The sequence below is a fragment of the Eretmochelys imbricata genome, chromosome 13 (genome assembly GCF_965152235.1).
Source record: "Eretmochelys imbricata isolate rEreImb1 chromosome 13, rEreImb1.hap1, whole genome shotgun sequence".
NCBI lineage: Eukaryota > Metazoa > Chordata > Testudines > Cheloniidae > Eretmochelys > Eretmochelys imbricata.
The window spans coordinates 20359907-20373574 of NC_135584.1; the positions used below are offsets into that span (position 1 = coordinate 20359907).

At 51.2% G+C, this 13668-nt stretch overlaps 1 protein-coding gene across 5 annotated transcripts; it reads right to left on the reverse strand.

Annotated features, from left to right (window-relative positions):
- Positions 1 to 680: 680 nt before the first annotated feature.
- Positions 681 to 6544, reverse strand: LOC144273569 (caltrin-like protein 2). Of its 5 annotated transcripts, none has more exons than XM_077832210.1 (5): positions 6347 to 6544; positions 5088 to 5231; positions 3940 to 4083; positions 2226 to 2372; positions 681 to 1094 (listed from the first exon to the last, which is right to left on the reverse strand). In XM_077832210.1, exons 1-5 carry the CDS (start codon positions 6447 to 6449, stop codon positions 1090 to 1092), a joined length of 543 nt encoding a protein of 180 aa, XP_077688336.1. In that variant the 5' UTR covers positions 6450 to 6544; the 3' UTR covers positions 681 to 1089. The 5 variants fall into 5 exon arrangements, with proteins under 5 accessions (XP_077688336.1, XP_077688335.1, XP_077688338.1 ...); XM_077832209.1 differs by having other exon boundaries at positions 2220 to 2372; positions 6347 to 6539; XM_077832212.1 differs by lacking the exon at positions 3940 to 4083 and having other exon boundaries at positions 2220 to 2372; positions 6347 to 6542.
- Between the last annotated feature and the right edge of the window lie 7124 nt (positions 6545 to 13668).

Consider the following 13668-nt stretch of genomic DNA (forward strand, 5'->3'; position numbering starts at 1 on the left):
GGAGACAGCTGGCACCTGGGATGATCCTAGCTCATTCTGAATAGACAGTTCTCGGACTCATCGGCACTAGTGGGCTGGCAGTGCCAAGGTAGGGTTTTGAGGCTGGCAGTTTTGAGGGCTATGGTGGCGCAGGGCAGGATGGGCAGCCCTGAGAGCTCAGTGGCACATCTGCCAAACCCAGCCTCAGTGCATGACTCCAAGGCTCTGGAATGGGGACTCAGTTCATTAGTGAAGTGGCTTCTAGCCCACCCTGTGAGGGGCAGCTCCCCTTGACCTGTGTTGGAAAGATGCTCGGGGGGGGGGGTCATGACGCTGCTGTGGCTCAGAGCCTTTTCGCCTTGTTTTAAGGATCCCAAAGGTTTTCTTAGAAAGAGATGGATCAACGTCCCAAACCAACAGGGGCTGCTCCCTGGGGAAAGACCCTGGACCAGTGCTAGGATCCTGGCTCTGAGCTCACTGGAGGGGGAAGGGGGGCCTGAGAAGCGGCATCAGGGGTAGAATCCTCCTCTCACACACACAGCCAGGCAACATCTGAGCCCCCATCAAGGAACCAGGGAGAAGAGTTTGGGCCACATCCAGATGTGCCTGACCAATGAGACAGGAGGGGCAGAAGCAGTGAGGGGAGGAACCTGCAGATGGAGGAGGAGATGGAGTGATCAGAATCACAGGTTACAAACTGCTACGTGAACAAGTTTCTTTATTTGTTACAGTGCACAAGGTGCCAGGGACACCAAATTGTACAGAGTCAGGGCAAGAAGAAAGAGACCCCCAGCCCCGCCCAAAGCTTCCCCTTGACCGCGGAAAAGAGCCACTGCAGAGGGACTGTGAATCACGCTCCTCAGGTCCCTCATGGGATGAGGCCTCAGCCCAGTCTTCTCTGTGCTAGGTGGGCAGGGTCTGAAATTCCACGGCAGCTCCCCTGACAGGTGGCGTGGTTGGTGCTAAAGACGAGACGGATTAAGAATGCAGGCACTGTGCAGGCATTGTGCAAGCTGATTTCCTAGGGCTGGTCTGTGGGACCCCAGCGAGGCCAGGCACATCAAGCTGGTGTCACGACTGCTGCTGGGAACACCCTCGGGATGCAGGAAGTTATGCTGGAGAAAGGGAAAATGATCAGTGGGTTCAACAGGAAATTCTGGGCTGTGCAAACCCAGCCTCTGGTTTGGCCCCAGCTCCCACGAACACGACTGAGTTTGATCCAGCCCAGCCCTGCAATTGCCATGGCCTTGTCCCAGCCTGGGATACAGGGGAGGGAGTGGGAGATTTCCACCTGCCAAATCAGTGGACCCCAAGAAGGGGCACAGTATCCCCAAAGCCTAGTTACCCCATGGATGTGGGGAGGAGTGATCAAACTTCCTGCCCTGTGGATGGCATTGAATCCCAAGCTAACTTGTTTGGCAGAGTAAGCTCTCCATGTTCGTATCTCCCCATGCAGCCCCTTATGACCCTGTTCCTATCTCCATGGAGCAGGGATGAGAGAGCATTAATCCCCCATTCCCAGCCCAAGGGAGCGTCCTGGTATCATATCCCTGGCTCTTCCATTTGTAGTCGACAGGAATTGGATAGTATTTCCTTTAAATTGTTTGCAAGCCCTTTAGTCGCATGTATGTTTGAGAAGCCCCCAGAACCCTGCCAGAGCTGCCATGGTTGTATATAGCTAGGCCTGGCACACTGTGTGTCATTAGCAAACACAGTTATTGGCCCTCATTGTACCCATGTTGTGCATTCATTTTGTGACTCTTCTGTAAAGAGCAAAACACACAATATCATTGTCCTCTCTAGATCCTGGATGAGGCTTGTGGGTAGGCAAGGGGAGGTGTTATCTAAAGATAGAATGGGCGTTGGACCACAAACCCAATCGATAATGTTGCCCTTCCCTTTTCTGGCCCCAGACACACCATCCCACAGATTTCCCAGAGCAGCTTCTCAGATGGAATCCCTCCAGATCACCTCTGCCTGTTTCCCAGGTGGACCCAACTTTTTATTGTCTTGTGACACCACAAAGTCATATTAAGACAAAGGCGTGTAGGAAGGTGTCAAGCAACCAGCCTGTTCCCTAGTCCAACCAGAATGGTGAGACCTCTGGAGGTATATCTGATCAGAGCGGATCTCGGCTGGAAGCCTTGGGTTGAAATGCCCTTTCCCATAGGCGCCCAGCAGCTCAGCTGGAGCAGCAAGTGATCTCAGTCCAGAGCCCAAAGAGAGGATCAGGCTGGTACCTTTACCATATCCCTTAGGATAAACACAGTCCTTCCCGCAGAAAGTCTCACAGCACTTCTTGAATCTTGGACACTGGCGGTCAGACTGGCAGCGATCTGGGGGATTGTACATAGCGCACTTAAAGATGACGTATGGACAGGTGTCAGGTTTCCCTGTAAGAGAAGATCGCTGCATAAACAAATCTTATAGCAAAGCATGCCAGCTGTAAGCTACTTGGGACAGGGACAATGAAATCTGTGCAGCACCCAGCACAACAGGTCGCCCAAAATACCTATTGAAATAATAATAATTCAGAGGCCTTGTGGTTATTGCAGGCTGCAGTGTATGTTATGCTGCAAGTAGCGGGTGAGGGGGGCATAGTTTCAGAATCTGTGCTTCAGCTATCTGTAGTTGTATTTGCCTCTGCATTCTCCACAGGCCTGTTAACAGCTTGTGGCGGTGAAACAGACCTCCACAAGCTGTTGAAGAGAAATGCCATTGTCCATGGAAGAGAAATGCAATATGACTAGTGAACAACCCCTGCTTCCACTCTGCTGTCTAGGTGCATTTCCCAGGCTGATGCCCTTGGGCCAGAGCTCCCAGATCCAGCTGCCAGGGACATTTCCTTTCTAAACCCAACATGACTGCCACCTTGAAGGGGTTAAATTCTGTCTCACATGCTTCTTTTGTTTGATTGACAGGTCATGCTCCACCCTGTGGGAATCACAAAGTCAAAGAGGTGACTAAAGGGAGCAGCCCTTTCACTGCAGCTCGCTGAGTGGGGCCTCTCTGGCTGCTGCCCTGGAGGGACTGTAAGAACTGGGACCTGCCCTACAACCAGCTGAGCTACCTGTGTGCGCATCCGTGCTCTCTGTCCTTCATTGGAACAGTGAGTCTGGGAACCTGGGCTGCTGGCTGGGGCAGGAGCTGTCAGTACTTACCTGTCTCTACTACAGGAAAAGGTTCAGAATCCTAGAGAGAGAAAATCCCTGTAGGGTCCCTTCTAACCCAGACCCCTCGGGCAGGGCAGGATTGTTCCTTACTCTACATTGACCAGAGATGTGTCCAGACTTGCTTTAATTGTCCCAAGCAATAGGGCTCCCCAGCAGTGGCCCTAGCCATTTTTCAGGCCAGAGCAGAAAATGCTTTCAGCATTTCCCATCCCCCAGCTCACCCAACGCGCCCGCCTACTGCAGCCGACCAGCAGAGCCAAAAAAATAAAAAAAGCGGAATGGCACTTAGGTACAGCACCTATGGTGACCATCCTGTTTCCCCTCCCCTAGGACTGGCCCTGGGGCTTCCCACCTTCCCCCCACCCCCCATGAATATTCCTCCACACCCCCCCAGGGAGGCACACCTGACTTGTTTGGAAAAAGCTGATCATCAGCTGTCAAAAGCAAACTGGACAAATTCCAAGTTTTGCCAAAAATGTTGGGAAATCCGGGCTTAAAAAGGGGACTGTCCCAGACAAAATGGGATGTATGGTCACCCAATCACAGAGGGGACATAATACCAGACACTGGTGGCAGCTTGGCCCAGAGGAAGTGGAGGCCCACTAGAGTTCTCCGTTATCTGAGAAGCTTCTGCCCAAGTGATCTGTGAATTCTGGGGTCCAGTGACTGAAAACCCAACACCTGGAGATCACAAAAATGATTGAACTGGGCTGAGGTCGCCAGATACAGTTACCTGCAGCCTCCTGTCATCAGGATAAAGGTGACCAAGTTACACTGAGACCAGTACCTCTCTGAATCAGGATGCAATCTCTCCCACAGCTAGTTTCACAGCATTTCTTTGGGCCAGGACATTGGTGGTCATGATCACAAAGGCTGGGAGGATTTATTATACGACACTGTGCAGTAACCACAGGGCAAGTCCCAGGTTTGGCTGCAATAGAGGAGATGGCAGGATAAACAAACTTCTATAACAGGTTTCAGAGTAGCAGCCGTGTTAGTCTGTATTCGCAAAAAGAAAAGGAGTACTTGTGGCACCTTAGAGACTAACCAATTTATTTGAGCATGAGCTTTCGTGAGCTACAGCTCACTTCATCGGATGCATACTGTCATCGGATGCATACTGTGGACAGTATGCATCCGATGAAGTGAGCTGTAGCTCACAAAAGCTTATGCTCAAATAAATTGGTTAGTCTCTAAGGTGCAACAAGTACTCCTTTTCTTTCTATAACAGGATAATAGCCAGGCCCCAGGCTCAGATCTCTGCCTGCTGAGTGCTCAGCTCCAATTCCCTTGTATCTCTCACCCTGCCAAGACTGATAAGGATGGACAGATGCAAATGATTCCTGCAGGACAGCTACAGTTCTGTGGGATTCATCCCCTTAATGCCAGTAACTCTCTCTGTAACCCCCGTGCCATCACTCCTCGTTGCAAATAACTTTCAACAACAAGGAGCAGGGATGCCACGTTTGTGGGAAGGGCAGGTACCATTGGGACTAAAATGAGTGGCACCTGTCAAAGTGAGGGAGGTGGGAGATGCCTGCTTGGGTCACACAGCACACTCCTGCCGTCCCCGCCCCCGATGAGCTAGGACAGGGAGTGATGATCTCACTGCAAAGCAAGGTGATAAGTTTGGAAATACTGGCCCAGCGGGGTTCCTTGGTTGGGCGGAAGGCAAGCCTTTGTACAGGTGGACATGCAGCACTTTGTAGTGCTGGGGCACTCAGGAGCCGAATCACACACTCATTAGGAGGAACTACCCTGAGACAGGTCTTCTTGATCACTGGGCAGGTCCTAGGTTTCACTGTATCATACTAAGTCCCTGGCATGAACATCTCTGCCTGCTAAAGGCTGAAATATTGTCCCCGGCTCAGCTCAGGGACGGGGAGAGCTCCCTGGGGAACCAGACCCACAGGCTATAAACAATGAGGCAGGTACCTTGCTGAGTTAGAACACAGCCCAATCCACAGCCGGTGTCACAGCACTTCTGTGCCCCGGGACACTGGCTGTCTGATTGACAACGATTAGGGGGATTCAACATGTGGCACCTGAAAGGAACCACTGGGCAGGTCCCTGGTTTCACTGCAAGAAAGACATGCATGGTATAAACACCACCTTGTAATGCCGGGCAGCATGCTGAGCTCCAGTGAGAGGCACCTGCTATCTCGCAGAGTGCAGACTGCGGTAGGACCAGTCTGGACTCTGTGAAATTCTGCTGTCGATTGAAAGGCCTCTACAGAATTATCCTGGGCCTAATCCTTCCCTGCTGGGCACCCCATGTGTCATTCACAGCTCTGCAAGGCAGGTGTAAAATGCTGCCATGTCGACATGGACAGAAGGAGCAGGAGGCTAGAAAAGGGGCATGGCAGGGGGAATCGGCCCCCTGTTGCTGAGGCGTGAGTGACTGAAGCCTCACTATCTGGAAATGAGAATTAGGGAGGGAAAGGACCCAGGCAGTTCTCTAGGCAAATCCTCCGGACACTGTAATTCCAGACCTCTGCCACCCAGCCGTGGTGTTTAATTCCACGTTTAATTCCCAGCCTGGAGGGAGCTCGTCTGCTCTTTCTCACGAGAATGGCCTTTGCTGCTCTGGGTGCAACTCCTCAGAGCCTGCAAGTGCCGACCACTCAAAACGGGAGTTTGCTGCATTGCTCAATAAAAGTCGGGGCAGCGCCTTAGCTGGGGCAAACCAGTGTAGCTCTGTCGACTTGGCTGTACATCAGGTGGGGATTTGACTGAGTCTACACTCAAATGCATTGGGGTGTCTGGCTGTGAACCTTTCCCCAACGAAACCCTGAGTGGCCGAGCAGGCTCAGACCGAACCGATCTAATGAAATCCGCATGGAGAAACTGCAACTTCGGCACCTACTGCATCGACCCCCACTCCGTGGTCTCTGTGCCTTCTCAGGCTCAGTATCTGAATGGTATAAAATCCTGAACAGAGCCTGCTAGTGAGGTGGCCTTTGGGCTCATATCAGGGCACAAGGACATTTCCTCTCCCTGATGCAGGAGCAGTTGTGATCCCAGAATGTGGGGTGCTGAGTGTCAGTAAAGAGAGCAGCCCTGTTAGTGCTATCTGGGGAGGGAACCACTCACTACAGCCTGAAAGTCCCCTGCTCTCTGCCCTCCCATGGGACAGGAGCCTGCTGCCCGCTGCCCCTTGGGTAGAACTGGCAGAAGCTGTTTTCAGCACTTACCTCTGGGGATTTTTTGCACGGGTAAGATTGTGCCAGACCTAGATGGCGGCGCCATCCAGAGGGTGAGGACCCCCACGAGGAAGAAGACACCCAGTGACTTCATGGTGTTGTCTCAGGAAGCAGGTCTGAATGCCCAGAGCTGAGTCAGGCTGGTATTTAACATCTCACTCCTGGGGAAAGGGGAGGGGGGAGCAGAGAACGAGGAGCCTGGTGCCAATATTTGTCCCCTTTTCTTGTGCCATTTCACAATCAGGTTCTTGTGTCTTCCTGGAGCTCTTTTCACAAGAAAAACATGAGATTGACCCATTGCTGGGAAGAGTGAAATTCTCCCCTTGCTCAAGAGCCAGCTACAGAGACAGTTTCAATGTGGAGTGGGGGCAACCTCACATGGAGATGACAACAGAAACCTTGCTCCAGACAAGATAGAAGCCAGTAAACTATTGACTTCTGGGCAGGAGCCATTGTGTGATGGAGTGGGTTGCTGGGACCCTTTTGCTCTCAGCTCCAAGCTACGGCTCCCACCACCATGCTGTTAAGTCTCTTTGAGGTCCCACTTCGACTTGGTGGGGGGGGGGTGCTTCCCCCATTTCCAAATCCTAGGAAAGAGCCTGGAGCAATGCTTTGATTCCAGCTCTGAATGCACTGGCGGAAGCTGTGGGGGTGGAAGTCAGGGTGGCTGTGATTGTGTAGGCTCTGGAAGCACAAACAACAAAGACAAGGTATGAAAGAAATTCTTTATTTGTAAAGTGTCCATGTGGTTCTAATTACACCTCATGAGCAACGAGTTCTGGGAGCAGGAATGGAAGGGATGGCACCACCCTCAGCCAATGAGATCCACACCCAGGAAAGTCTGTTTCTTTTCAGGAACATTTACAATATCACCATGGATAAAAAATCTCAGGGTCATCACAATGCAGTGCTCCCCCTGGTCTCTCTATGCTGCCTAGGCAGGGTCTGAACCTGCAGAGGATTTTCCGCAGGGAGGTAACAAGTGACAGTACAAGAAATATGTGAAAAGTGCCTAAATATACCCTCCCCGTGGCTGGTGTTAATGTCCTGGAGCTAGAGTTGTTTGGAAGAAGCTGAGAGCGTTCAGACAGTATTAGATTACAAAAAACTTTTGTACATAAACATTCTTGACAAAAACGGGGAAACGTTCTGTTGTAATTTCAGTGATGGGGTTGGATTACTTGGAATTCCCTTTTCTTTTCCCTCTCAACCTGTTCTCACAGATAGAGTTGGGTGAATGTTGGGTGAATGTTTGATATAGGATGCACCTTGTACAGATAAGCGGACTGTCATAGCAGGTGTGCTGGAACACTTTTTACAGTGGGGGTGCTGAGAGCCCTTGAACCATATGTAAACGCTGTAGATAACGGAATCCACTTCAAGCCCCGGGATGCAGCAGCATCCCTAGTTCCAGCACCTGTGTGACATGCTGCTTCTTAAACTTTTCTGCAAGACTGGACCAATAGAGCAACTGTATATCATCCTGCTGGACTTGAGGGTGAACTGTAAGGGTATGTCTACACTACGAAATTAGGTCGAATTTATAGAAGTTGGTTTTTTAGAAATCGGTTTTATATATTCGAGTGTGTGTGTCCCCACAGAAAATGCTCTAAGTGAATTAAGTGCATTAACTCAGCAAAGTGCTTCCACAGTACCGAGGCAAGCGTCGACTTCCGGAGTGTTGCACTGTGGGTAGCTATCCCACAGTTCCCGCAGTCTCCAGAAATGAGATTCAAAAGTTCACGGTTCTTTTCCTGTCTACCTGGCCAGTGCATCTGAGTTGAGAGTGCTGTCCAGAGCAGTCAAAATAGAGCACTCTGGGATAGCTCCCGGAGGCCAATACCGTCGAATTGTGTCCACAGTACCCCAAATTCGACCCGGCAAGGCCGATTTAAGCGCTAATCCACTTGTCAGGGGTGGAGTAAGGAAATCGATTTTAAGAGCCCTTTAAGTTGAAAAAAAGGGCTTCATCATGTGGACAGGTGCAGGTTTACATCGATTTAACGCTGCTAAATTCGACCTAAAGTCCTAGTGTAGACCAGGGCCAAGAAACTTCGCTAAAAATCCCCTCTTGTGTGAATTGCGTCATTGCTTTGATCACCTTCTCATTTAAGTGACTTGAGTCTCTGTTCTTCTGTGTTGATTCAAATATCTAGAGTCCACTTTCTTTCCAATGTTTTATGTAGAGAGGCGAGCTGGAGTTATATGAAGTGATTTCCTGCTTTGGACCTGGGGAAATTCAGCAAGGTTAGACTGCAGGGATCAGGTGTCATTGCTGCTCCTGGGGATGCCTTCATCTACTGGTGAAGCAAGTTATGCTGGGAAAGAGAAAAAAGAAAAAAAGCAAAGTAGTCAGAAGTCTTAAGGGGAAAATCCTGTTCTGTATCAGAGGGGAAGCAGGGGGCTGGGAGCCAGGACTCCTGGGTCCTATTCCAAAATCTTGACATTTCCCACATGGCTCTAACACTTCATCTCATGGCACAACACCAAACCTGTGTTTTCTTTCACTTGTTTCCTGCCACAATTCTGCTACTCATTCACGGTTTCACATGCACCGCCTGATATAACCCTTGGACTGATCTCTCTGCTGGGGCCAGCATGAATGGGGATGTTTCAGGCTCAGCATCAGTGTAACGAGTGTTGGGGAAGCTGGGAAGATGCCAAGTACCTACGTCCTTCCCTGGTAAAACAGCATATTGTGCCTCTGGACTTCAGCTGTGGTCAGTGCAGTGATTTGTGGCTGCAGCCCGGGGCTGTACAACCCTCCCCAGTGGGCAGCTCCCTGGCTCAGCTGGAGCAGGGCAGGATCTCACTGCAGAGGCTGGGTACTTATGATATAAACATGAGTGGAGGTGGGTGTCTTTCTGTGGCTAATCACAGTCCAGCCCAGTCAGTGTCACAGCACTTCTCATTTTCTGGACACTGACTGTCCTGTACAAACTGCATTAGGAGGATACCATGAGAGACACCTTATACTGAGTGCTTGACAGACACCAGGTTTCTCTGTAACACAGGAAGATCATAGTGTAAGCCACCCTCTGCATTGGAAGCTGGGATAATAAGTGCAGGTGGTTGGTGGCACCTAGTGTTAACTAGAGTTCTCCGTTTTCTGAAAAGCTTCTGCTCTGTGAACTCTGGGGTCCAGTGACTGAAAACCCAACACCTGGAGATCACAAAAATGATTTGAACTGGGCTGAAGTCCCCAGATACATTTAGCTGCAGCCTGCTGTCATCAGGATAAAGATGACTCAGTTACACTGAGACCAGTACCTCTCTGAATCTCTCCCACAGCTAGTTTCACAGCATTTCTTTGGGCCAGGACATTGGTGGTCATGATCACAATGGTTGGGAGGATTTATTATAAGGCACTGTGCAGTAACCACTGGGCAAGTCCCAGCTTTGGCTGCAAGAGAGGAGATGGCAGGATAAACAAACTTCTATAACAGGATAATAGCCAGGCCCCAGGCACGGATCTCTGCCTGCTGAGTGCTCAGCTCCAATTCCCTTGTATCTCTCACCTTGCCAAGACTGATAAGGATGGACAGATGCAAATGATACCTGCAGGACAGCTACAGTTCTGTGGGATTCATCCCCTTAATGCCAGTGACTCTCTCTGTAACCCCTGTGCCATCACTCCTCATTGCAAATAACTTTCAACAACAAGGAGCAGGGATGCCACGTTTGTGGGAAGGGCAGGTACCATTGGGACTAAAATGAGTGGCACCTGTCAAAGTGAGGGAGGTGGGAGATGCCTGCTTGGGTCACACAGCACACTCCTGCCGTCCCCGCCCCCGATGAGCTAGGACAGGGAGTGATGATCTCACTGCAAAGCAAGGTGATAAGTTTGGAAATACTGGCCCAGCGGGGTTCCTTGGTTGGGCGGAAGGCAAGCCTTTGTACAGGTGGACATGCAGCACTTTGTAGTGCTGGGGCACTCAGGAGCCGAATCACACACTCATTAGGAGGAACTACCCTGAGACAGGTCTTCTTGATCACTGGGCAGGTCCTAGGTTTCACTGTATCATACTAAGTCCCTGGCATGAACATCTCTGCCTGCTAAAGGCTAAAATACTGTCCCCGGCTCAGCTCAGGGACAGGGGGAGAGCTCCCTGGGGAACCAGACCCACAGGCTATAAACAATGAGGCAGGTACCTTGCCGAGTTAGAACACAGCCCAATCCACAGCCGGTGTCACAGCACTTCTCTGGCCCAGGACACTGGCTGTCTGACAGACAACGATTAGGGGGATTCAACATGTGGCACCTGAAAGGAACCACTGGGCAGGTCCCAGATTTCACTGCAAGAAAGACATGCATGGTATAAACACCACCTTGTAATGCCGGGCAGCATGCTGAGCTCCAGTGAGAGGCACCTGCTATTAGGCAAAGGAATGCCCCATTTGTGTGGAATGAAGGTAACATTGGGACTAAAAATAACTGACATCCCTTGAAGTGAGGGATGCATGAAAGGCCTGTTTGGACAAGCTTCCCCTCCCCCCTTCGCCGCCCATGGGTTGGAACAGGGAATGATCTTACCGCAAAGCATGGTAGAAGAATTAGAAAAACTGGCCCAGTGTGGTACCTTGGTTGGGCTGAATGCACTCCTTCCCACAGATGGACATGCAGCACTTCATGGGGCCGGGGCAGTCACGGTCTTCCTTACACTTATCAGGAGGATTTATCATGCGACATGTACTCGTGATCAATGGACAGATCCCAGGTTTCTCTGTAACTAACAAACAAATCCTGTGTTACAAGGTAACAAACTAAGCTTTCAGCACAAAGATCTGTTCTTGCTAAAGCTGAAATACTGTCCCTGGCTCAGCAGGGACAGGGTGAAAGCTCCCTGGGGAACCAGGCCCACAGGCTATAAACAATGAGACAGGTACCTTGCCGAGTTAGAACACAGCCCAATCCACAGCCGGTGTCACAGCACTTCTCTGCCCCGGGACACTGGCTGTCTGACAGACAACGATTAGGGGGATTCAACATGTGGCACCTGAAAGGAACCACTGGGCAGGTCCCAGATTTCACTGCAAGAAAGACATGCATGGTATAAACACCACCTTGTAATGCCGGGCAGCATGCTGAGCTCCAGTGAGAGGCACCTGCTATTAGGCAAAGGAATGCCCCATTTGAGTGGAATGAAGGTAACATTGGGACTAAAAATAACTGGCATCCCTTGAAGTGAGGGATGCATGAAAGGCCTGCTTGGACAAGCTTCCCCTCCCCCCTTCACCCCCCATGGGTTGGAACAGGGAATGATCTTACCGCAAAGCATGGTAGAAGAATTAGAAAAACTGGCCCAGTGTGGTACCTTGGTTGGGCTGAATGCACTCCTTCCCACAGATGGACATGCAGCACCTCATGGGGCCGGGGCAGTCACGGTCTTCCTTACACTTATCAGGAGGATTTATCATGCGACATGTACTCGTGATCAATGGACAGATCCCAGGTTTCTCTGTAACTAACAAACAAATCCTGTGTTACAAGGCAACAAACGAAGCTTTTGGCACAAAGATCTGTTCTTGCTAAAGCTGAAATACTGTCCGTGGCTCAGCTCAGGGACAGGGTGAGAACTCCTTGTGGAAACCCCCCTTTTACCCACAGGCTATAAACAATGAGGCAGGTACCTTGCTGAGTTAGAACACAGCCCAATCCACAGCCGGTGTCACAGCACTTCTCTGCCCCGGGACACTGGCTGTCTGATTGACAACGATTAGGGGGATTGTGCATCTTGCACCTGAAAGGTATCACTGGGCAGGTCCCAGGTTTCACTGCAAGAAAGACATGCATGGTATAAACACCACCTTGTAATGCCGGGCAGCATGCTGAGCTCCAGTGAGAGGCACCTGCTATCTCGCAGAGTGCAGACTGCGGTAGGACCAGTCTGGACTCTGTGAAATTCTGCTGTCGATTGAAAGGCCTCTACAGAATTATCCTGGGCCTAATCCTTCCCTGCTGGGCACCCCATGTGTCATTCACAGCTCTGCAAGGCAGGTGTAAAATGCTGCCATGTCGACATGGACAGAAGGAGCAGGAGGCTAGAAAAGGGCATGGCAGGGGGAATCGGCCCCCTGTTGCTGAGGCGTGAGTGACTGAAGCCTCACTATCTGGAAATGAGAATTAGGGAGGGAAAGGACCCAGGCAGGTCTCTAGGCAAATCCTCCGGACACTGTAATTCCAGACCTCTGCCACCCAGCCGTGGTGTTTAATTCCACGTTTAATTCCCAGCCTGGAGGGGGCTCGTCTGCTCTTTCTCACGAGAATGGCCTGTGCTGCTCTGGGTGCAACTCCTCAGAGCCTGCAAGTCCCGACCACTCAAAACGGGAGTTCGCTGCATTGCTCAATAATAGTCGGGCCAGCGCCTTAGCTGGGGCAAACCAGTGCAGCTCTGTCGACTTGACTGTACATCAGGTGGGGATTTGACTGAGTCTACACTCAAATGCATTGGGGTGTCTGGCTGTGAACCTTTCCCCAACGAAACCCTGAGTGGCCGAGCAGGCTCAGACCGAACCGATCTAATGAAATCCGCACGGAGAAACTGCAACTTCGGCACCTACTGCATCGACCCCCACTCCGTGGTCTCTGTGCCTTCTCAGGCTCAGTATCTGAATGGTATAAAATCCTGAACAGAGCCTGCTAGTGAGGTGGCCTTTGGGCTCATATCAGGGCACAAGGACATTTCCTCTCCCTGATGCAGGAGCAGTTGTGATCCCAGAATGTGGGGTGCTGAGTGTCAGTAAAGAGAGCAGCCCTGTTAGTGCTATCTGGGGAGGGGACCACTCACTACAGCCTGAAGAGTCCCCTGCTCTCTGCCCTCCCATGGGACAGGAGCCTGCTGCCCGCTGCCCCTTGGGCTGAAGCTGTTTTCAGCACTTACCTCTGGGGATTTTTTGCACGGGTAAGATTGTGCCAGACCAAGACGGCAGCACCATCCAGAGGGTGAGGACTCCCACGGGGAGGAAGATGCCCACTGACTTCATGGTGCTGTTGGGAGCAAGGTGTGAATGCCCATAGCTGAGCCAGGCTGGGATTTAAGCTCTCCGATGGGTGGGGCTGGGAAGGAGGGGGGCATTCGGGTTCCTTTCAACATCCCGACCTTCCTTCCCTTCCATTTCACGAGTCGGTGCACGTATCTGCCTCACCCCTTCTTGGGCAAGAACAAAGTAGCTGCCTAGTTTCAGAGAGGTTTTGCCCCTGGCAGAAATAGGGAGTTGCCCATATTACTTAGCAGCAGGCTGTGATAATGGCCTCCACCTGTCGGCACGCCACCTCCCCTCTGCTCCCAAAGGCACACGTATTCAAGGAGTTT

Excerpts from the sequence above, each read along its gene's own strand:
- LOC144273569 (XM_077832209.1), bottom strand. The coding sequence starts at position 6,449 with ATGAAGTCACTGGGTGTCTTCTTCCTCGTGGGGGTCCTCACCCTCTGG. Across the intron at positions 4,084-5,087 it reads CTGTGTTCTAACTCAGCAAG|CCAAACCTGGGACTTGCCCT; the intron begins GTACCTGCCTCA and ends CCTCTATTGCAG. Across the intron at positions 2,373-3,939 it reads TTGCATCCTGATTCAGAGAG|GGAAACCTGACACCTGTCCA; the intron begins GTACTGGTCTCA and ends CTTCTCTTACAG.